Source organism: Acomys russatus, chromosome 28 (genome assembly GCF_903995435.1).
Source record: "Acomys russatus chromosome 28, mAcoRus1.1, whole genome shotgun sequence".
Taxonomy (NCBI): Eukaryota; Metazoa; Chordata; class Mammalia; order Rodentia; family Muridae; genus Acomys; species Acomys russatus.
The window spans coordinates 23,033,807-23,058,831 of record NC_067164.1 but is presented as its reverse complement, the minus strand read 5'-3'; the positions used below and the strand labels follow the sequence as shown (position 1 = coordinate 23,058,831).

General features: G+C 43.7%; 1 protein-coding gene and 1 pseudogene across 4 annotated transcripts in view; one reads left to right on the top strand and one right to left on the bottom strand.

The window, feature by feature from the left end:
- Nucleotides 1-25,025, top strand: part of Tmem150c (transmembrane protein 150C) — a 79,982-nt gene that overhangs the window by 41,991 nt on the left and 12,966 nt on the right. For all 4 annotated transcript variants that reach the window (XM_051170639.1, XM_051170635.1, XM_051170637.1 and 1 more), the window contains exons 2-5: nt 19,094-19,183; nt 21,288-21,341; nt 21,428-21,460; nt 21,571-21,638. In XM_051170639.1, coding sequence (XP_051026596.1) covers nt 19,104-19,183; nt 21,288-21,341; nt 21,428-21,460; nt 21,571-21,638 — 235 coding nt within the window. In that variant the 5' untranslated portion in view covers nt 19,094-19,103. The remainder of the gene's footprint in view (nt 1-19,093; nt 19,184-21,287; nt 21,342-21,427; nt 21,461-21,570; nt 21,639-25,025) is intronic.
- Nucleotides 17,059-18,320, bottom strand: LOC127210458 (chromobox protein homolog 3-like; annotated as a pseudogene).

The window sequence follows — 25,025 nt, the reverse complement described above, 5'->3', positions numbered from 1 at the left end:
GTGATAACCCTCCTGAAAGCTAGGGTTGTAGGTGGGAGCCACCATGCCTAGGTTGTTTTCGTTTGTTTGTTTTTGCTTTTGTTTTGTTTTGTTCCTTTTTAAAGCTCAGTAATATTCTGCTGTCTGTAAAGTGCCAAACCTTTTCACACACTGATGGGCACTTGGGTTGTTTCTGTCTTTGGCTGGTGTGAATAATGTCACTCTCAGTGTGGGTTTCCATGTGTCTATTCGTGTTCTTGTTTTTGTTCTTATGATTTGAATTAGGTCCTTTTCTGTTGCTGGAATAAAATATATGACCAAAAGCAACTTAGAGGGGAGAGGTGTTTATCTTGGCTTACAGGTCTAGAGGCAGAGGACTGTTGTAGCAGGAAGGAACAGGAAGCCACTGATCACATATTATTTTTCCCCAGTTTTTCAAGACATGGCTTCTCTGTGTAGCCTTGACTGTCTTGACCTCAATTTACAGACCAGGCTAGCCTTGAACTCACAGATATCTGCCTGTCTCTGCCTCCCGGAGTGCTGGGATTAAAGGCATATGCCACCATGCCAGGCTTGCTGATCACATTTTTGTCTGCACACAGGAAGTGACAGAGAGATCAGGAAGCAAAACAGGGCTGTCTAAAACTTCAAAGCCCACCCCCAAGGCCATAATTCCTCCAGCAAGGATCTAGTTCCTAAAGGTTCCGGAACCTTCCTAGACAGGGCTGCCTACTGGGGATCAAACAGTCTCCATTCAAACCATTACCTGGGCAAATACGCATAGTGGAATTTCTGCATCATATGTTAACTTTATTTTTAACTTGTTAAGAAACCACTATTGTTTTCTAGTGATATGTTTCAGCATTTTGTTTCATCCTTCTATGGTGTTGCGGGGGGGTGGGGGAGCAGGGAAACACATATGTGCATGTACCACGGCTTGCTTGTGGAAAGTCAGAAAGCGATCTCAGGTTATTTGTCTTTACTTTCCATCTTATCTAAGGTGAGATCTCTGTTGTTTGCTGCTACACCAGGATGTTGGCTCAGGACCTTCCTGGGACTCTCCTCCCTCTGGCTCCTCCCTCTGGCTCCCATCTTATCCTAAGAGTGCCCCGACCAATATGTCTATAATCCCAGCACTACTACATCTAACTTTATGTAGGTTCTGGGGCTTTGAACTCAGGTCCTCACGTGTGTGCTTCAAGCGCTTGGCCGACCAAGTCATCTATCTCCCCAGCTGACTATGACATTTTAAATTGCCAGCAACAGTTCCAGTTCTTGGCCAGGCACGGTGGCACAAGCTTTAAATCCCAGCACTGAGGAGGCAGAGGTAGATTTATCTCTGTATGTTTGAGGCCAGGCTAGCCTACACAGGAAATGCCAGGTCAGCCAAGGCTATATAATAAGAGATTAAAACGCTCTGTTTTTCCATATTCTGACCAACGTTTGTTTTGTTTTTCTTGGCACTGGGTCTCACTACATAGCCCTTGCTGTCCTAGAACTCACAGTATAAACTAGGCTGGCCTTGAACTCACAGATCTACCTGCCTCTGCCCACCCCCAAGTGCTAGGATTAAATGCATGTGCCATCACACCCAGCTCGCATTTGTTATTTTTATGCTAGCTATTCTAATGGACATAGGATGGTTGTTGCTGTTGCCTTTCTTTAAAAAAAAAAAAAAAGTGGGATGAAATACACATAACAAAGCTTACAATTTCAGCATTTTTAAAAATTTATGTTTTGTGTGTGCATCTGTGTGTGTGTGTCTGTGTGGTGTGTGTGTGTGTGTGTATGTGCTTAAGTGCATGGTCATGCACACAGGTGTGTACAGAGGCCAAAAGGTGTACCAGACCTCCTAGAGCCAGAGTTGTGAGCCACCTGTTATGCTGCTGGGGACTACACTCGGGTCCTCTGGAAGAGCAGCCAGCACTCAAAGTCACTGGCTCAAAGGCCATCACTATATTTCAAAATGCCATGCAGCTATTACACCTAATGTCTAGCTCTTTCATCTATTTGTTGAAGTTTTAAATCAATTTTGTTGGGGGACAATCGGTCTACATGCTTTGGTGTGCAACTCTAGAAAGTAGGAACCTTGTCCCGTTGTTGTGAAATGAATCTTCACAAAGCCATGCTTGCAAGAGAGGGCACTTGTCATGGTCAGGGTGAGTGGTCAGTTACCCAGTCACAGGAGATGAGTAGAGAGAATCTGGTACTGTACCAACCTGAAATGGAGACTTGTAATTGACCTTCATTGTGCTTGGAGATTGGTGGAACTGGACATTTGATGACATCATCAAGGACTTATTTTTTCCACCTTCTTTTCAGTCGTCCTCAATGTGGTGGCTTTGGGTCCTCATATTTGTCGTAGTGTATATGGCATCAGGATGCCACAACATCAAGTAATGTACTTTTACTGCACCATCCCAAGTGAGAAAGAAGGGATGTGGGTGGATAAGGTTTTCCGTAGCTGAGGATACAAACCCTTCCCATTGGCTACTCAGAAGACTTCCTTTTGCATCTCACTGCCCAGGTCCAAGAAACTCTTGTCAAAGGAAAATGGGGTGGCTGTTTGGCTTAACTAGTGGTACCATATAGGGTATCCTTGAGCTAAGTGCATTGCTGTCCTGAGAAAATAAACTGAGTAAAATGTTCTGAACTAAGAAGAAGAGAAGTTATTTTCTCCATACTTGGGCAGTGTTTGTTACTAAGAGGTGTTGCATGGAAATTCAGACCATATTGGGTCCACATGCTAGTAGGAGGGAGTTCCTTTAGGGGTTGTGAGCTCCATCTATTTCTAAGAAAAAGAATCCATGAGTGTAGGTGGACCCTTACAGTCATCTGTTGGGTGAATGAAGGTGACTGGTTTTAGAAATCAAGAAAATGTGGATTTAAAAAAAAAAAAAAAAAGTCACTGCTGGTTCTGTTTAGAAATCATTTATATTTGGGAACCTTCACTATGAGTGTTGGGGCTTTGATTTGGTTTTTGTGTGTGTGTGTGTGTTTATTGTTGTTTGTTTTGCCAGCACTCTTGTGGTGGGGAGCTGACCTTATAGATTTAATGATGCCCCTTATATCTGCCGATCAGGAGGCCAAGTCATCACAGACTCTTAAGGTGACTCCAGGTCACCTGACTCATGACATTCAAAACTTAGGATGAAGTAAAAACAGCTTTTATCTCTGTGCTGATAACTTATCGGTTGGCCCCTTCTTTATTCCCCCATAGCTGACCTGTGTCTCCGAGTCTATAAGAATCATGGGAAAGCAAAACAGATAGCCCTTGTCATTCTCACTTCTAATTGCCAGTGAATTACAGCATAATGTAAGCCCTCCGCGTTTGCTCACAGCACTCATGGCAGAGACACCCAGGAGGCTCTGGTTCATAGCACTGCGACAGCCCTGGCCGTTAGTGGGTGGCTCCTTCGTCCTTTTTGCTCCTTACCGGCTGGCCCCAAAAAGCACATGAAAAATTGCTGTGGCAAGGAGCATGCCTCCTGATAAATTATGACTTGAAGGAAGATAAGCAAAGCCCCACATAGCGCTCACAGTGGAGTACAGAATCCTGTGTCACTCCTGTGTCACTTAACAACGGGGACACATCCTAAGGAGAGTGTCATTTGATGACTTCATTCTCGTGTGAACAGACTTCCACAGGCTGACTACGAGTCACCAGGAGTATAATCTCAGGAGACTATGGTTATATGTGCAAGGTTTGTCATGGACAGAAATGTTAGTCCCTGGCGCATGGCAGCAGTTAGCCGTCCCTGGGAGGCTGGCTAGACAGTTAGGAGTGTTTTTTTAGCCTTTTTGAAAATGGGGTGAGGTCTGTGCCATTATTCTTCCCACTTTACAGATGGGAAAACTGAGGCACAGAGCAAGTTTAACCAATGTCACCTAACTAGTAAGAGGCAAAACCCTTCCAAAGCCCGTGTCCCAAGCAGAGTAGTTACAACTGCCTCTCCCCACAGACCCAGGGCAGACAAACCTTCCATAAAGCACCATCTTAGCTCCTGCAGCAGTCACAGGTAAAAAAGAGTTTCAAACAATAAGATCTGGACTTTCCATCTGTAGGTGGGAGATGTTTTTCCATCATGCAGTATAATGGAAGATGTGTCTTCAAGGAGCATGTACTGGCCACAGAATGCCATTTTCCCAGGCTTTGATAGTCTTATTTATGCTGGAAGAACTACATGGTACTTGATAACAAAAGTATGAATGATGCTATTACCACCATTGTTGGCAGTTTCAAATAGAGCCCCTTTATGAAGCCTTTGCTGACTTCAAACTATGCCTGCCTCCCAAGTGCTGAGGTGACTGACATGAGCCACTATATGTTCAGTTGTGACTTTCACTTACAAAGTTCCCCCCTTTTGAACAAGTTAAAGTGTATGGGATCTTAGATAACAAGCTTATGTGGACATAGAATACACGCTTTCAGGAGAGTGTACCGTTCACTTGGGCGTTTGAAATCAGAGGCTTCCAAAGCGTCAGATATAAATGGTGGGAGATGCCACCATCTTTTAGCTTTGGTCCTTTTTTCCCCCCCTCTGGGGAAAAGCAAGATTTTGGGGGACACAAAAGGAGCAGAGGGAACAGAGGTTCTCACGATGTCACTCAATGCGCTAAGCACACACAGATTGGGTAAGAGTGCAGATCACTCACACTTGTGGAGTGACATTTATTGGATGAGAATACATGGTAAAAGGTACAAAGCTGGCAACGCTGATTCTGTGAGATGCGACCATCTGGATAACAGCTTAGCAAGTCATCTGGATAAATAATGCCCTTTGGAGGAGAGTTTTAAACTAAGGCTAAATGCCAGAACCCTTTCAAGACGGCTTTTGCAATCCTGGCTCTTTCCCCACTTCTGTCAGAAACTCATTAGATCACATTCCAGATCTGCTCGGCTCTTTGTGGCCAGGGGAACATTTATCCTTGGCTTTTCACTGTGAAATATTATTGGAAGATTAGTATCAGCAGAGTAAATACTACACTGAATGAAAGGAAACACAGTTTATTATACAAAATAAATTTTTTTAAGATATTTTATTTTCTATGTATGAGCCTGCACTATGTATGTGCCTGGTGCCCACAGAGGCCAGAGGAGGGCATTAGATGGCCTGGAGCTGTAGTTACAGGTGGTTGTTAGCCACTATGTAGGTGCTCGGACTTGAATCCAGGTCCTCTGCAAGAACAACAGGGCTTTGAGCCCCTGAGCCATTTCTCCAGCCCCAAATAAAATATTTCTTCTCTATCCTTGAAAAGGCTTCTTTAGCTCAGAAGACTGGAACTTATCCTTATGTCTTAGGTTACTGTTGCTGTGATGAAACACCACAGCCAAAAGTCACCGGGGCAAGGGAGGGGGCGAGAAAGGGACCATTTTTTCTGACACTTCCATGTAACAGTTCATCATTAAAAGCAGCCAGGACAGGAACTCAAGCAGGGCAGGAACCTGGAGGCAGGAGCGGAGGCAGGAGCTGAGGCAGGGGCCACAGAGAGGTGCTACTTACTGGCTTGCTCCTCAGCTCAGGGATGGTACTACCCACAATGGGCTGGGCCCTCCCCCATCAAACACTAGTTCAGAAAATGCCCTACAGCTGGATCTTTGGGTGGGGTGGGAGGCACTTAGGGAAGGTAAGTTTTTGGTTTTTCGAGACAGGGTTTCTCTGTGTAGCCTTGGCTGTCCTGGACTCACTTTGCAGACCAGGCTGGCCTCAAACTCACAGAGGTTTGCCTGCCTCTGCCTTCCCAAGTACTGGGATTATAGGAGTGAGCCACCGTGCCCAGGCTTCAGCTTGATCTTATGGAGGCATTTTCTCAATTAAGGTTCCCTCCTCTCCAGCTTGTGTCAAGTTTACATAAAACTAGCCAGTACATCTTACAAGTAAATGAACACTTTGAGTGATTTTTTTAAAAAATTTATGTGTATGTACTCATGCATGCATCGTATGTGTAGGTAGCAACATGCTTACCATGGCACATATGTGGAGGTCAGAGGACAATTTCGTGCAGTTGATTCTGTCCTTCCACCTTTGCTTGGGTTCAAGGGATTGAATTCAGGTTTCCAGGTTTACACTGCAAGTGCCTTTTCCAGCTAAGCCATCTCTCCAGCCATGGTGACATTTGCTAATGTAACTGCAACAGTGGACCAGTTTGGGCTCAGGAAATGTGGGGGGTGGGAGAGGATGGCAGGGGTGATGGAAGAGAACTGCCTTTCAGGCTTTTCCTTCAGTTCTTAGACTGGGGACACTGTCATAGACCAAGGGACTATTACATGTGTATTCTAGGTCCACAGGAGCTTGTTACCTAAGACCCCACCCACCCAACTTTAATTTGTTTAAAAAGGGGGATTTGCCAGATCAAACCTACAGCTGGACATGGTGGCTCATGTCAGTCACCTCAGCACGTGGGAGGCAGAAGCAGGAGGTGTTCAAGGCCAGCCAACACTCCCTTCTTAGACAATTCTGAGACAGAGTCATGAGAGTTGATTTGATTTACCAGGCCGATTGTTGTACACTTTCCCAAGGCTCGTGCAGTTGAGTACATTTTCTGAACTTGCCCTTGATCCCAAACAGCACACAGTCAGTCCTGCTTATCTTCTGGGACAACACACACACACATACACACACACACACACCTATCATACCAAGAATGGAGAGCACATCGGTTGTTTGTCAGCTGGAAATTCTTGTAAGCTGAGTGTGGTTCTCTGTGACAAGAAAAGAGATGCGTGTGTAACAAGGCCCACCAGGGAGGCAGAAAGAAGCAGAAACACCGTGATTTGTCACATGGGACATTGATGGGCTGATGAAACCAGAAGCCATCTTGAGCTTTTCGTTGTGGTCTTTTGGTCTCTAAAGATGGGCTTGACACCTAACAGGGTGATTTGCAAAGGAAAGGTAGGTAAGGAAGTAGAGTAAGTAAGAGGATTTTCTCCCTCCACGTACGCACACACTAGCACTGGCACATGCACACGCACACCTCTGGTCTTAAGCTCACACCTGTTAACCACCAGAAGCACACGGCAAGGTGGGGTCTACATGTCTGATGTGTGTTCTTCAGTACATGGATCTTCTATGACTTCGTCTGACTTAGCTCATCACATGTTTCTCAAGGCTTACCTAAGTAATTTCTAACGGTCTAGGTCTAACAAAACTCAGCAAGACAATGGAGACTCACAGTTTTAAAAGATAAAAAACAGGGCTGGAGAGAGGGCTCAGAGGTTAAAAGCACTGTCTGCTCTTCCAAAGGTCCTGAGTTCAATTCCCAGCAACCACATGGTGGCTTACAACCATCTATAATGAGATCTGGTGCCCTCTTCTGGCCTGCAGGTACACATGCAGGCAGAATACTACATAATAAATAAATAAATAAATCTTTTTTTAAAGATAAAAAACAGATCACACATTTCAATATAAAAAGGACATAGGGAAAGAAAAAATCTGAGATCAAGGAATAAGCAAGATGTTCCCAGGTTTGACATTAAAATCAGGACCTATAAAAAGAGAACTGGGCAGGTTCGGTTTTATGAAGTAGAATTCCTTGACTTCCAAAAAAAACCTTGTAAAGGAGCCAGGTTGTGGTGGACCATGCCTAGATCCAGGCTGCTAGGAGCAGGAGGAAGAACAGGAACTCAGGGTCACCCCCAGGCAGCGGGTGAGTTTGAGGCCAGCCTAGGCTATGTGTGACCATGTCTTAAAAATAAAAGTGAGATGGGAAATGTCTATGGGTAAGAGTCCCTGATGTACAGATGTGATGGCCTGGGTTTGGCCTCCAGCACTCTTGTAAAAAGTCAGAGGTGTCACATGCACCTGTAAAGTCAGCACTAGGCCTGAGCACAAACAAGAGGACTGCCATGGCTTGGTGACTGGCTAGTCTAAAGGTGGGAAGAGTGGTCAGCTCCGGGTTCAGTGAGAGACCCTGTTTCAAAGGCATAGTCGGGAGAGTGATGGAGCAGGACACCTGCCCTGGTCCCTGCACATGCATGCACAGATATGCGTATCCACGCACACATATACACAGACAGACAGACACGTACACAAACACAAAGATCCTGTAAAGTGCTCTTCAGTGGTGAGAGATGGTCTTTAAAAGAAATGGTTATGAGCCGGGCGTGATGGCACATGCCTTTAATCCCAGTACTCGGGAGGCAGAGGCAGGAGGATTGCTATGAGTTTGTGGCCAACCTGGCCTACAAAGCCAGTCCAGGCAGCCAAGATAACATAGAGAAATCCTGTCTCAAAAACAATAAATAAATAAATAGTTATGGATCTCTATGCTTTTAACTCAAAGTTGCCCAAAGCCCCAAACAGGAAGACCCAAAGTTATTTTAAAAAAAAAAAAAAAAAGTTAAGAACAGAGGAAAGGCCTCACAACACTGGATTTGGCAATAGTTTCTTGCTTTAGGACACTAAAACTCAGGCAACAAAGAAAAAAGTAGATACCTTAGACTTCCTCAAAAGTGAAAAACTCGGGCTGGAGAGATGGCTCAGAGGTTAAGAGCACTAGCTGTTCTTCCAAAGGTCCTGAGTTCAATACCCAGCAACCACATGGTGGTTCAAAACCATCTATAGTGAGATCTGGTGCCTTCTTCTGGCCTGCAGGTGTACATGCAGGCAGAATAATAAATAAATAAATAAATAAATATTTTTTTTAAAAGTGAAAAACTCACGTGTACTGAAAGATACATACTAACAGTGAGATGGTGAGTTACAATAATTAAAGAACTTGAATACATGTAGGATATTAATATCCAGGACATCCGAGGAACAGTAAAACAAGTGAAAACATGAAGGGACTATAGCTCGGTGGTACAGCCTTTACCCAACATGCACGAGAGCCTGAATGCTATACCGAGTGTTGCAGAACAACAAAGTATAAGCCAATTAGGTAGCCATTTCTATAGGGAAGATACACAAATGACCAGTAAGCGTGTGACCACACAAATATATGGAGACGGGAAATTTGTATAAAACTAACGGTGAAATGATGAACGAGAGTCAATATGAGCTGGCGAGAGCTGAATAAAGCTGAGCGGTCAGTTACTGGTTGAAGACGCTAGTCATTGACCGATATGCTAGAGATGACCAGTGGGGAGAGAGCGTGAGGAATAGACAGGATTTCACTGCACTATTTCTTACAACTCTGCGCATTTTGCAAGCATGTTAAAAGGGAAGAAAGCGTAGCCTGCATGAGACACTTTGGAAGAGGCACCAGGGTCATTCAGCTGCAAGCTAATAATGCGACCATTCATAGACACCCATGGCATCTCTCCATGGCAAGAAAGGGCAATTTTCATCTAACTTCAGGCGGGAATAAAGAACGTTTCCTATAATTTAGATTTAAGTTTCCCAGGGAGAGTTAACACTAGTGAAAAGAAAGCAATTTAGAAGCCCTTGGCCATGTTAGGTGTTTCTAAAGCAACAAGTAACACAAGAAACAAGTGAAAAGTAACAAAATGTTCCCTGCGTGGCAAGGAAAACCTGAGATCACAGCCCTTGGGAGGTTCAGGCAGGAAGATTGTGTTAGGGTCAGCCTGGGCTACATAGTGAGACTGTCTCAAAAAAAAAAAAAAGACAATAACAAAAACAGCAAATAAGGGAAGGGCTAAAAAGATGGCTCAATGGGTAACGTGCTTGCCATGCAAGCATAGGGACCCGAAGTTTGGATCCCCAACACTCAGGTAACGCTCCAGGCATGGTAGCACAGGAGTGGGGAATAGAGACAGGTGAATGCTTAGAACTGGCCAGCTGCTCCACGTTCAGTGACAAAGGCTGTCTCAGAAAAAGAAAGTGGAGAGCAAAAGAGGAAGACACTGACATCACCCTCTGGTCTTCACATGTGTGTGAACATGTTGACACGCCCCTTTCACACATGTAGCTCCTCAGTGGTAGAGAACAAACAAACAAACAAACTAAGTCTCAGGAAAACAGACCTTAAATATTAAGATGTTAAGATATTTTTTGGAACAGCATTTAAAGAAAAAGATTATTACCAGAAAAGCTATCTGTGCCTGTCTAGAAAAAGTGGCACCCGGAGAAGAAAGTATTGTTGTTCTAAGTTCTCCTCTGCAGATGGGAGCCCAGTGCCAGCACAGCAGCCTCTATAGTTGCAGGCACTTCGAGAACAACTAGCTGCAAGTCTCCTTACCTGTGCCATCATCAGTCCCCAGCACGACCCTACGAGGGAGAAATCACTCTATGGTTAAACTAAAGATCACATAGCCAGTGACGGGAGAGGGGAATCTGTCCCACTGCCTCTTTCACATCCTGAATCTGTCTCACTGCCTCTTTCATACCCTGAACCTGTCCCACTGCCTCTTTCACATCCTGAATCTGTCCAAGCTGCTCTGACCCACTGCCTTTTTCACATCCTGAATCAGTCCAAGCTGCTTTGTCCCTCTGCCTTTTTCCAGGAAATGGTTGCAAACAGCTACCTCGTGGCCATGGTTTTAGAGTTGATGTATTAACTCTCTTTATGTACCTCCCTGCTTCCAATCTTTGATTTCCCATAATTCTAGAAGAAGAGATGACGTGTCGGTCCATTTGACTGTTTGGTTTCTCACTGTACATTTGCAGGTTAGTCTTCTGATTTTGCTACCACACCAATGCAAGCAGGGTTCATCTACAGGGGCCTAATATGCTACCCTTTGGTGAACAACCAAGGTGCTACCACCTGTGATGTCTGGTCTTTGACGTCTTTCTCCATCACCAAATTCAACAATCTCCATGTGGTGAGACAAGGAAATGGTGCAGATTTCAGAAACTTAACTCAGGCCCAACAAGCCAGGTTCTGACCCAATTCTCTTTCCAGGGTAACCATCTTGAGTGAACTCATCCTGTAAGAACATACTTAGTGGGCTGGAGAGATGGCTCAGAGGTTAAGCATACTGACTGCTCTTCCAGGGGTCCTGAGTTCAATTCCCAGCAACCACATGGTGGCCCATGACCATCTATAATGTGATCTGATGCCCTCTTCTGGCCTGCAGGTGTACATGAAGACAGCATTGTATACATAATAATAAATAAATAAATCTTAAAAAAAAAAAAAAAAAAAAAGAACATACTTAGTGACAAGTTTCCTGACCAAGACACTGCTTTCTTCACTCCCTCTACAAATGTCAGCTGATGGAATTGTGGGTCTGTCTGTCTTTTTAGTATAACTGATAGCTTTACCATGGACCCACATACATTAATGAATAGACACTTATTATTCATATTCTATATGCTGCAAATGTTCAAAATGGTGCATTATATTAAAAAAGCCATTGGCCAGTAGGTCATTCAGTAGCTTTTATAGTAGTCGATGCCTATCCATATTCACTTTCTATTGTATTAGTTATCTACACTCAACCATGATCCAAAGATATTAAATGGAAAATTCCAGAAATGAGCATTTCATAAGGTAAATTCTGTGAGGTTTTTTTGTTTTGTTTTGTTTTTTGTTTTTTGTTTTTTTTTTTTTTTTTTTTTTTTTTGAGTGCTAAGGTGAACTCTTCCTAGTGTTTATAAAATCTGGCCCACAGGAGCTGGAGAAAGAGTCACGAGAACACACTCCTCTAATAAAGGACCCAAGTTTGGTTCCCAGCACCCAAGTTGTCAGCTGTAACTCTGGCTTCAATCTGACATCATCTTTTGGCCTCTGCAGACATCTGTGCACACACTCACATTCCTATACATGGACACACAGAGACACAGACGATTAAAAATAAAATTTAAAAACCTGAGTTACAAAAACAGTTAGCCTTTTACTAAATGAAACATTTAAGATATTTATTAGAGTTCTCCCAATAGACTGTTTCCCCCACATTAGGTAAATGGCATTAATAACCGTAGATCTTATGTTACTGGGAAAAACTTCAGTGTCTGTTAGTTTGATCCATTATACAAAACTTCATTATACCCATGAATTCCAGTCCTCTGGGTTAATAATTAAGTAAACAATTACTATTAATAAATTGTGACTCCCTCCAGCCTAAAGGGAAGGGACTGTGTATTTCTTTAAACCTATTATATTTCTAAGATATGCTATACATGTTATAAAATGGCTAATCCTGATTCTGATAGGAATTTAAGTAAAGACAATATTAGGTCATTTTGGTAGAACTGATTACCCCGATCCCTTTAGTCAAATCGTTTGGGGTGTGTAAGTTAGGGTTCCTGTCCCCTCCTTCCATTTTTTGGACAGTGTCTCAAAGTGGAGCCCTGCCTGGCCTGTAACTTACTATGTAGGCCAGACTAGTCTTGAATTCACAGAGACGCCCTTGCCTCTGTGCTCTGAGTGCTGGAAACCAAGGCGTGAAGTGGCGCTGGCCACGTGCAGGGTGGGTCTTCCCACCACAACTGACCCAACTGAGAAAATCTCACAGGCCAACACACACCAGACAGTTCCACATTGATATTCCACCTTACGTGAGTCCACAGTGTGTCAACTTGACTGCAAAACACCAGCCACCACAGGGACACCACATTTTAAGACAGTGCAGGTCTTGATTGAGGGGAACCTGGAAGGGGAGGTCTCTGTAAGAACCAGAGCCTCCGTCAGCTCACAAAACCAGGCAGAAGCAGAGCGTGGGGAAGGAGGGTGAAAAGCTTCCTCTGTATGTGTGTGTGTGTGTGTCTGTCTGTCTGTCTGTCTGTCTGTGGGAGTGTGTGTGTGTGTGTGTGTGTGTGTGTGTGTGTGTCTGTATCTGTGGGGATATCTATGGGGGTATCTGTGTATGTACTGAGATCGGCCATTTTTAGTAGTAAACAAATAATGAATTATGAATAAAAGACCATCAGATGACCAGTAACCATTTCTTTTTATTGGGGATCTACAGGGGTTGGATGGCAGGAATCCAGGCTTTAGTTCTGGAATCTAAACGCTATCTATGGTTTCTGAAAATTGCTATTATTCAACCAAAACATAAGAACTTCTCACAATGAAGTTGGCCGTGACTAAGATTCCTGACTTTGGCTTCTAGAGATGGGGGAGAAGCCTGCTGATAACTGGACTCAACGGCCTCCTTCTGGCCTACACCCCTGCCTTCCTTCTCTTCCTTCTCTGACACTTCAGAAAAGGTAGCCATCAGCTATCTTCAGTTACAGAGAGATGCACATACATGCCTTTTGTATTATCTTGGTAACTGTCCACTGTTTAAGCTCACCAAGGAACTAGCACAAGAGCTAAGATTTGACCCTGTCACTTGAGATTCAAGATCTACCCTTCTCAAAGCGCCCTTCAAACTCCCCTGGTCAGGATGCTCCTGGACTCTGTAAGAGGTTGAAAACAGAACAAAATGGCCCAAAGTCAAAGTCTTGTGCCTTTGAGAGCCAACTAAAAGGTTGTTGTATTTATATAACGTGAGCCTGTGGAGGGAAAGGCCAAGGAGAGTCTCTTTACTTAAAAGTCCCCAGTCCATCACTCGACCATCACAGTCCACCTAAAGTCCCCAGTCCATCACTCCACCATCACAGTTTAGCAAGGCTTCCTTTGTTAATTTCCACTGGAAAATAAAAACATCAGTTGGAAGATGTTTGTATCTGCAATCTCCATTTGCTAACTGGGCTCATTCAGAACCAAAGCTTGGAAATGGTAGATATCTCTTTAGACCATGAAAAACAGGAAAAGATTTTTGATTGTCTTGTTTTCTGTGGGACTTTCCTAGGAACTTACAAAGTTTCATGGTCTAGCACAATGTATACGGGTAATGTTAACTTACACATTATGCTATGTGTAGTTGGGATTCAACTCTCTTTGAATATGATAAATGTACTTGTTAATGTTACTGTGTCTTATGGTACCAAGGGAAAAATAAAAGGGAATCTGTAAGTAAGGGAAAATATTAGAAAGATGTAAGAATTGAAATGCTTTTAGTAAGGATGATTTATGTTAGGAGATTGAGATGGCAGATGCTTTTCCAGAATGGGAAAGAAAACTGGAAAGCCTAAGCAAGTCCCAGAAGCTCTAATTAAGTTACATAAGATATGTGGAAGACAAGACCCAGGTAACTAAACAAGATTTATTAAAGGTATTTGGGTTTTGCCTAAGCTCTAAATATTACACACTTACTAAAGTACCAGACTAGTGAAACAGACTTTCTGGCGGCTCATTCAACATACTAGGGGCGATCCTAATGTTGAAAGAGAGATTAAAAGGGACATTGTGCCCCTTGTCCTCCAATGTCAGCTATGTCCCAGGGACAATGAAACATGTCTCAAGATGACCTTGTATCCTGGTAAGTCAGCTGTTGCTTTGTTTGGAAACCTCACCAGGTGGACTCTAACCACTGTCCGTTCCACAAGAAGAATATCAGCACAGAATAAAACTGTCTTCCATGCTTCCAAGTGAAGCCACTGCCAAGTAGGGCCCTGACTAACCCTCCCAGTCATCTAACAACTGCTAACAGAAAGGCAAAGGAGCCAGGGGCTTTTCCTAAGCAACTCCCAAGGGCCAGACCTTCAACTAGCCTTAGCAAATGGCAAAAATGCTTCATTTTGGCCCCCTGCATGGTCTTAAACACACCGGAAGAAAGTATCACCCAAAGTGAGATTGTCAACAATACAAACCAAACAAACCATAAGCCAGGCCTTACAGCCTCTGGATGGGCTAGTGACGAGCCGGATGAGTGATCACAGCCACCTCCGCTATAATCAAATAAAGGTCTCTCATCCTTTTCTTAGCCATAAACACATTGCTTGTTTTTATATTCCTGGTAAGTTTGCTTTTGTTTCCCTTGCCATACAAAATCAAACTAAGAGCATGTCAACGTCCCCATCCCAATGGTAAAAAGGATATCCAGGTATTCGTAGTCAAGTTGGGTTAAATATCTCATGATCTTAGTACTGATGCTATTGAACTCTGAATCTTGTGCACTCCACTACTGTCTTAATTTCTATCTACTCTTTACAAAGTGTTCACACTCAGATGGTCCTGGAACCATCTAGCTCTATTTTGTTCCTTGGTCATCCTCCAGAAAGTCAATTAAGAGTAGAAACCCTGAGCCCTTCTATACTCCCAGCATCATCTAGAACATCCAGGTTGATGCTATGTACTTCTTTGAAATGACTTTAGGGTCTTAACTCTTGAGGGGAGAGCATTAGGTAGCTCAATAATCATAAGCAGGCTTGGAAGCCATCAAGAACGGCCCTCCTTCATGGCATCTTCTCTCTCCAAAACCTACATTAGGTGGGAAGATAGCATGCTTGGAGGCCACTGAAGAAGGACTGGTCCTTTATAGCATCCTTGTCCTTCAATACCAGAGACTGCCCCCATGATCCCCTGATGAGGATGCCAACCTCATCCTCTGGGAAACAGCTATATGGACCATGACTACACCTTTTCTGCCCATCCCTAGAAGCCAAAGTCAGCAGTATTAGCTGTGGCCAACTTCATTGTCAAAAGTTCCTATGTTTTGGTTAAATAGCAGCAGTTTCCATAAACCACAGTAATTAGCATCCCAGAATTAAAGCCTAGATTCCTGCCCCACCTGACCCCTGAAGACCCTTGATATTGGCTGTTCATAAAAGATGGTTTTTGGCCAGGCATGGTAGCACACGCCTTTAATCCCAGCATTTGGGAGGCAGAGGCAAGCAGATCGCTGTGAGTTCAAGGCCAGCCTGCTCTACAAAAGTGAGTCCAGGACAGCCAAGGCTACACAGAGAAACCTTGTCCCGAAAAACCAAATATATATACATATACTTGTTTTGGTTTGGTTTTTGTTTTGTTTTTTAGACAGGGTTTATCTGCGTAGTTTGGCTGTCCTGGACTTGCTTTTGTAGACCAGGCTGGCCTCAAACTCACAGCGATCCACCTGCCTCTGCCTCCCGAGTATTGGGATTAAATGCATGTACCTCTACACCCAGTGGAATTCTTTTTTTTTTTTTTTTAAGAATATAAAACTATTTATTGACCACTGTTCACCGTTATTTACAATAAAGTAAATATACAGTTGGATGACATTCTGATACAACAAAGTTACTTTTCTGGCTCATCGAACCGGAACCAAATACTAAAAACATTGATCCTACCATTAAGGAATGAGTCAGGGCGAAGAAAAAGCACGCAGGTCATTAACTGATATTAGCAGAGTTTCTTCACTTGCTTATGTCGGCAGGCCGTAAATTGCCAACATCTCTAATGACAATTCCATCTCCACAGCAAACAGATTCCATGAATCATAAAATTTTAGTACAGATTTCAACTTTCGACAGAGGAACGGCTCACCAGAGGAACCTTTGTACAGCCTGGCAGACTCGCTGTGGAGACCAGGCTGGCCTCTAAGTCAGAGACCCATCTGCCTCCAGAGTGCTGGGATTAATGGCATGCACCGCCACACTTGGCTTAAGTCTTGTCATTAAATCATACTGCTACTTTGTCTAATTTCATCTTCTGGAGAAGGAGTTGGTATGGACAAAATTTTGTAAATAAACTACTGTGTTTACATGATAATACATAAATTCTGAGGTGGTTGCCCTTAAAACTATCAAATAAATTACAAAATCTGCTTAATTTGAAAGGCTGTGGTTTCAGGAAAATGTTCATGATGGTGGAATCTCATCAACTTGTGCTTTTGTCTTTGGTTCTTTTGAGTATTTAAAGAAAACAAGACAAAACAAAAAAACAGTTTCACACGCATATAAACAACAACAAAAAACCAGAATGGTTCTTCTGTGTCCCAGTTAAAAATGAGTTCTGACGGAGGAATGACTGTAAAATCTCCCCAGCATTTAAGAGAAGCTGTTCTTCAAAGCCGAGGAGATACAACACGGTATCCAACATTCTGTTGTTAAAGGAAGCAACTACAGAAAGCTCTTATTTGCTCAATGGACTCAGCGCCTTGTGGTGCAAAACAAAACCTAGTAATATGCCAACCACTGTCAATACTTTCAAACCCAGCACAGCAAAGTCGATTTTCATTAGAACACTATGTTTTTCACACTGGTAATTCAAAACCCAAGATCAAGATTGCATGTGTGTGGTGTGTGTGTGTGTGTGTGTGTATATGTGTGTGTGTGTGTGTGTGTATAGTATGTATGTATATATATGTGAGTATGTATGTATGTGTTTATGCATATATGTATATATGCATATATATGCAAATAATTATTGCGCTTCATCTTCGGAACAAGAATGCCAAGCCAGCCTCTCCTCATAGAAGGCGATGACAATCTGAGGACATTTTATATTTATCCCTTTTGCTGGCCCCAAGCCAGCATCATCCAAATCCTTCCATTGCATGAGAAACAGTAACCCTCCATTGCTGCCGCTGGCACCGATGATTCGTTCAGGATCAAGACCTCTGGCAAGGCCCCTCGGTGTGTCGGCAGCATCTCTTCGATTTGCTATCATCAGATTCGCTGTCAGATAAAGATTTCCCTTTTGTACCATCTTTTTTTTTTTTAAGCCAGCTTTTTGAGAATTAAGAAATGCTTCAACTAACTCTGGACAATCTAAATTTTCTTCTGGTTCCCAAGTATTATCAGCATCTGTGAACCTCATTCACTCCTTTTCTACCACAAATTCTTCAGGCTCGGCCTCTTCAACTTTTTAACTCTTTCCATTCTGTTTCTTGCGCATTGTTTGCAATGTAGTTTTATTGGAGCCCTTTTTTTTTTTTTTCCATCGAAAATTTGAAGAGTTCACTATTCAGATGCTCAGGACCGGGGATCCTGCAGCGTCTCCTGGATGCGTGCTTCAACTCTGCCACATCCCAGAATTCTTTTACTTAAACTACTCACCATTCCGCTTTCGCCCTAGCAACGGCTAATCTTGAGTGGTTTTTTGGTTGGTTGGTTGGTTTGGGTTGGGTTGGTTTTTGGTTTTTGGTTTCTCAAGACAGGGTTTCTTTTGTCTTGGACTTGCTTTGTAGAGCAGGCTGACCTCGAACTCAGAGATCCGCCTGCCTCTGCCTTCCGAATGCCGGAATTAACGGCGTGCGCCACCACACCCAGCTCTAATCTTGTTTTTGTTTTTGTTGTTTTTGCTTTGGGGGCTTTTTTTTTTTTTAAAGCTCTCACCCTCCTTCCCCACACACTGCCCTGGGACCACCTCAGTCTGTAAGCGAATGGAGGCTCTGGTTCTTACAGAGACCTCCCCTTCCAGATTCCCCCAATAAAGACCTGAACTGCCTTAAAATGCAGTGTCCTTGTGATGCCTGGTGTTTTGCTGCCAAGTTGACAACACTGTGGCCTCACCTCGTGTGGGGTATCAACGGGGGATTTGTCTGGTATATGCTTGCCTGTGAGATTTTTCTCAGTTGCGTCAGTTAAGGCAGGAAGACCCAGCCTGCGCGTGGCCATCACCATCTCATAGAGCGGCCCTGGGCTGAATAAAAGGGCGAGGACAAACTGAGCACTAGCACGCATGCGCCGCGCTCTGCTCTACTCTGCTCTTGCTGCAGTGACTCTCCTTAACAGTCAGGACTGTGAGCTAAGACAAGCCTTTTCTCCCCTAAATCACCTTTGTCAGGATTTTGTATCACAGCAACAGGAAATGAACCTAAGATGTCCCCAAATGCCCAACATCTGTCGTTTGTCCAGCGTGCTTGCTGGAGCTAACAGAAAGGCATTCTTTTGCAGAGCAGTCATCTTGAGAATCTACTGGAACCACTCAATAACACGCCACGAGGGACGTTCAGATTTGCAAAACATTTGTCGTTTCCCCTGAATTACTAGTTTATTTATTTAGTAGCCATTGTTTCTAACACTCTCTTCTATAGACTTAAGTACACGTGAGATCCATAAGGCCATTAATATTAATAGTCGCTCTATAAGTACTGGGGACAACACTGTGGGTACTCAACCCTTCTATGGTCCACATTGCAAAGTGCTTTGTCCCCCCTCCCCCCCCTTTTTTTTTGTCCCTTCTTAAATAAGTTACTGAGTATGAAAAGCTGACCATTTTCATGAAAAACCTCCCACTGGGTCACAGCTACGATCCAGAATCTCTAAGCTGGTACCACACAATGCTCATGTGTGTTAATCACAGGCTTTCCTAATAAGGTCGTGGCAGTAATAATAGATTTGAATCATGGTTTTAAAAGACATGTGGGGGCTTTTTGTCCCCAGTTGGACTCTCCAACTTAAAGGCGTTAGGTGGAGTCTTGCTTAATTATTAACGCCCATCCATTTGGTTTCAGTGGCTCAGGCATGGACGGGAAGAAATGCAGCGTGTGGATGTTCCTGCCTCTTGTCTTTACTTTGTTTACTTCCGCAGGCCTGTGGATAGTGTGAGTATGCTGTGCTTAACAGTGCAGGGGTTCAAGGCAAAACACAGAAAATCCAAGCTTTGGTGTTATGACATATTTATATAAATGTTTTTAATAAACAACATTATATATAGCAATGGTTAGTTTTTCTAAAATATATGTTTATATGCATGTATACATATATATATATACACACACACTAATTCAACCTTACTAAAGTCTCCATTTTTTTCTTATCCTTTAGTACTTCAAGTAAAATAACAAAAATTGAATAATAAATTATGCAAAAATAGGTAATGAAGAAGACTGGTTTTATTTGTCTTTTTTTTCTTCTTCTTCCCCCCTACTTCTCTCTCTCCCTTTCTCCTCTCTCTCTCTCTCTCTCTCTCTCTCTCTCTCTCTCTCTCTCTCTCCCTATCTCTCCCCTTCAAGAAAAGGTCTTGCTATGCAGACTAGGCTGGCCTTGAACTTGCAACAGTCCTCCTGCCTTGCCTCCTGCATGCTGAAATTACAGGCATGTATCACCGCACGCAGCCATTTGTTTTTCTCAAGCTTTCTTTGTTTGTAAACAGAGTCTCACGCTGTAGGCTGGTATGGAGCCTGTACTGAGATGACCGAGTTATACCACTGTATATTTTGAGAACGTTGTATGAGTTAATATTTGCAAGATTTTCTTACTTGATACCAATGTGCTGTGGACTCCATTTGCAGTTTAGTTATGACAAGATATGAAGTGTTTATAAAATAGGTATCACTATGCCATAAGGCCTGGCTTACCACAAAAAAAAAAAGTCCCCTTAGTTGCAGATTTTAGTCAATATTTGTCTTAAGAAAACTCACGAAGAGTGGTGTGACTGGACTGGGGCTGTGAGGTCAGTGGGAGAGCACTTGCCTGGCACACACTAGGCCATGAATCTGTATTAGCCAGTGTCCTGTTGCTGTGATAGAACACCATGGCCAAGGCAACTGATGAAAAAAGAAAAGTATTTGAGTTGGGGCTTCCAGTTCCAGAGGGTAAGAGTCCATGATTGCAGAGCAAAACCACAGTGGCTGGAACATCTGGGAGACAGACAGAGCTAAGTGGGAATGGTGTCTTTGAACTTTAAATCCCACCGACTCCCCATGACACCAATCTCAACCAGACCACACCTCTTAATCCTTCCCAAACAATTCTACCAATGAGGGACCAAGTATTCACTCTCATTCAGAGCACCACAGGCTTGATTACAAGGAGTGGGAAAACAAAACAAAATAACAAAAAAGGAAGAATGGGAGTCACATATTTCTGAGGATTTTTGTTAATAATAAGTTTTATTTCCCCTCCCCAAGTCTTCAGATTATAATTATCACTGTTGACTTGGGGCCTCTTTTGAAAATTAACTCCTTTAAGGAGGTTTTTGTTTTGTTTTGTTTTGTTTTTTTTCTCATTATATGTATGTCTCTGTGTGGGTATGTGCATGAGCGTGTGTTTGTCTGTGAAGGCTGGAGGCATCAGATCTCCCTGGAGCTGGGGTTACAGGAGTTATGAGCTACCTGGCAAGGGCGCTGAGAACTGAACTCAGGTCCTCTGGAAGAATTACGTGGCCATATCTCTGGGCCATGACACTCAGTGAAGCTTTAATCATGGCATTTAGCTTTAAATCACTAGTGATCTATGGGCAAAGAACTTCAGTCGGCATGGCTGTGGTGGTGCAACGCCTGTAATCCCAGCACTTGGATGGCTGAAACAGGAGGATCGTAAGTTTTAGGCCAGCCTGAGCTACGTAACAAATTCCAGGCCAGCCAGGGCCGTAATGAGATCCTGCCCCGAAAGGAAAATAAATGTAGTTAAAGATCTTTTTCTGTTTCCTGGTTGGTTGGTTTATTTTTTTGAGCCAGACTGGCCTTATACTCCCTATGTAGCTGATGATGGTTTTGAATTCCTGATCTTTCTGCCTCCATATCCCAAATATTGGAGATACAGTTGTATGTGTGCAAACATGCCTAGGTAAGGAACATTTTTTAAATTAGAAAAACCTGGATATGATATAGATAAATTGGATATTTAACCCAATTAAAATGAAAAACTTAATTCTTAGGGTTTTATTTTAATTTGTTTTATAAATCAGCTATTCTTTCTTTCTAGGTACTTTATAGCTGTGGAAGAAGACAAAATTCTGCCATTAAATTCAGCTACAAGGTAAAGATTACCTCAAGAGAACACACTGTTCCCCCACAGTTACCCAGGGCTTTGCTTAACCAGCACCTCTGTTCTTTGTTATCTAGGAAATCTGGTGTGAAGCACGCTCCGTACATCAGGTACCTCTGATTCAGCCTGACCTGCTGAGTTTAAGGAGAGAGAGCATGTCAAATCCATCAAGCTACAGATGTGAGTAGCCAGAGTCTAAGGCTTGATCTCCTCCTTCCAGTTTTGCAGGTGATGACCCTCCCGCAAGCTGTGTGTTCAGCCAAGTGATGAACATGGCGGCCTTCCTAGGTAAGATGAGCAGGAGCAAGGGCTTCCTGTGCCTCTCTGTGCTCTGCCACAGCTCTGTTTTAAATCCTCCCAGACCCATATGAAAACACTGAGGGACCCGGCTGGTAATTTAGTGTCGTGTCACGCTGGTATGCTGAAGACAGCTTTTTGTTTTAAGGACCCCTTTCTCCCTCATAAATCCTTTTTGCCTTCCTCCCAGCCCTCTTCCCTTTACTGATGTCATCTTTTTTCTCCATACTCTGAACTTTATTTCTTTTGCCGCATGAGATAATATATATCACGTGTCGTAAAATCTTGCTGAGAACGTGATAGGGTGCCACATGGTTGCTTTGAAGACAATGCCTTATTTATTCTTTCCCTGATGATGATGGGAACTGAGGTAAGGCTGCGTGATGAATATCTTCATTAACATTGACCCGGGGCTGGAAAGGTGGCTCAGCAGTTAAGAGCACCGACTGCTCTTCCAAAGGACCCAGGTTCAATTCCCAGCACCCACATGGCAGCTCACAACTGTCTGTAACTCCAAGATCTGACACCCTCACACAGACATGCATGCAGGCAAAACACCAATGCACATGCAATAAAAATAAATAAATAAAAAACATTGACCCTAGGATGATGCCCTCCTGTGTCCCCACATACATATCAGGCTGCCATGTAAGGAGGTAGGTTTAAGAAAAAGTAGCATTTCTTTGGGGTCCAAGGCCCTTCCTTTAACATCCTGTCCCCCAGGATCTGCAAATACATACATGATGCTGCCAGTTCTCTGAAGATGGTAGGAAGTAGCTTTTTCCCTTGTTATTTTTGGTTTGGTTGGTTGGTTGGTTGGGAGTTTTTGTTGTTGTTTTGTTTTGTTTTTTGAGACAGAGTCTATGTAACAGCTTTGACTGTCCTAGAACTCATTCTGTAGACCAGGCGGGCCTCAAACTCACAAAGATCCAACTGCCTCTGCCTCCCGAGTGCTGGGATTTAAGGTGTGTGCCACCATGCCTGGCATCTTTCTCTTGGTGAAAACCCAAGCCAGGCCTTCTGGGTATCTTATGAGGGGTCATGGATTGACCTTGCTGGCATGGATGTCCGTGTCAGCATGCTGTGGGGAGACGACAACACGGATGTGTACAGGGACATCACAACACCCCCAGGTTTTTTTTTTGTTGTTGTTGTTGTTTGCTTTGAGGAATGTTTTTGGGTTTTGTTTTGTTTTGTTTTTGAATACTGAGACTTCCATTCCTAGCAAAAGATAGATCATACTGCAAAGACAGCGTCAGCTTTTGGCGCCCTTATTCCCTGTATCCATATAGTTAGTTTATGTACAGAGCCTTCCTTCTCTGCTCTGAAACAAATTTATTTCTTTTTTTTTTTTTGGTTTTTTGAGACAAAGTTTCTCTGTGTAGCCTTGACTCCTCCTGAACTCACTTTGTAGACCAGGCTAGCCTCGAACTCACAGCGATCCGCCTGCCTCTGCCTCCCAAGTGCTGGGATTAAAGGCATGCACCACCACTGCCCGGCTGAAACAAATTTCTACTCCTCCCTAATGTGTGTGCCTCTACTTTGAGATAGGGTTTTACGTAGCCCAGGCTAGCTGCAAACTCACTATATAGCTCAGGATGACCTTGAACTCTTCTGACCCTCCTGCCACTACTTTCCAAGTTCTGGACCTGTAGGCATGGGCCACCATGTCCAGTTCCTGTGGCTCTGGAGATAAAAACCCAAAGCTCTGTGCAATAGACAAGTGTTCTTCCCTTGAACCACGCCCCAGCCTCATGCATATTGTTGTTGTCATTGTCATCATCATCATCGTCATTCCGTCTACCTCTTTCTTTTTGTTGAGGCAGGATCTAATTTAGCCCAGGCTAGCCTTGAACTGACTATGTAACAGATGACTTTAAACTCCTGATCCATAACTTCATTACCATCTTTCCAGCCCCTATGTGTGTGTGTGTGTGTGTGTGTGTGTATATACACACACACACACACACACACACACACATATATATACACATAATTTTTATTTTTATTTTTTAATGTTTGCTTTAGGAAAGGGGAGGCCTGTAGAACCCTGGGAGATTGTTGGTCCAGTATGGAACATGAGCAAAATCTTAGTTGGTCCCAAGAGCTCAAACCACGAGAAACACTCTCATGACAAACATTTTCCCAGAGGGACTGTAAAGATAGCTTCTCTGAAGCTAAAAGATTTCTCCCTGGAGCCAAACGTCATCTTGACTCCACCTTTTCCTGCCCAGGTGTCACCTAACCTGGAAATTTCTGCCCCAGAGCTACCAGAAGGTCGTGAAGCTAGGTCATGGGATCCTTAAAGCAGCATTTCCTCCCTGCCCTTGACCGTGAGGATTTCACGACTCAGACGGTCACAGCATTTAAGGTCACAGCACTCAGCAGAAAGTACTTGTTGTGGGACCAGGGTTGGTCTGAATCGGCTGTTTGGTGATCCCAGCCTTTAGCCTCAGAACTGGCAGCTTTACACTCCTTGTTCCTTCTCTTGACACCTGCTCTTCTAAAACCACCCAAGCCAGGTGTAGTGACACCTTTACAGGTGGTCCCTTTACAGCCCAACAGGCTGGACACTGGTAGACATCAGGCATTTATAATCTGAAGGCAGAGGCTGATAGATACCTGAGTGAGGTAGCCTGGTCTACCTAGTGAGTTTCCAGGCTAGCCTGGGCTACATAGAGAGCCCCTGTCTATAAATAAACAAGTAAGTAGATAAAAAAGTAACCCAGCAAACTCATTCATAACCACGGCCGAAGTGGCCACTAACAAATGCTTGCGGTTGCCCCAAGAGTCAAAAAGCTGAAGAATCAACTTGAACCCCAGGGCTAGGGCGTCCCACAGGCCCTCTGCTGTCACAGCCCACAGGCTGACAGCCTCTGCACCGAGCACCCCTAGGGCGCAACACAGACATCAACAGCCAGGATTTCTACTCCAGCCCACGGCTGAGCGCACGCTAAGCAATGCCTCCTACCATCACAATACCCGGGACACTGCCTTCCCCCAAAGCTGTCCCAGGCCATCTTCCACTGGGCTTTAAAGAAACCAATGAACACGCCGGAAGCCACACATGATTTCCTTTGTATTCTATGCGCAAACTGATTTTTTTTTTTCCTGTAGTCTTTGGTATAGGATCTAAACCCGGACAGTTCGCACACTTCACAAGTTATGTAGTCACAAAGCCTGGCGTTAACTAGTTATGAAAGCATCTGCCGAGACAAGCGGTACCAGCCAAGCCCCTCTTCCGGGTGACCTTCGTCACCAGCTCATTCCCCAGCTCACTCCATTCCACCTAGAAACAATTAAGCTTTTGCTGGGGTACTGAAACAGCCAGCGCTCAGTCGCTGTTATCTGTCATCGTGTTTGATGCCCTCTGATTGA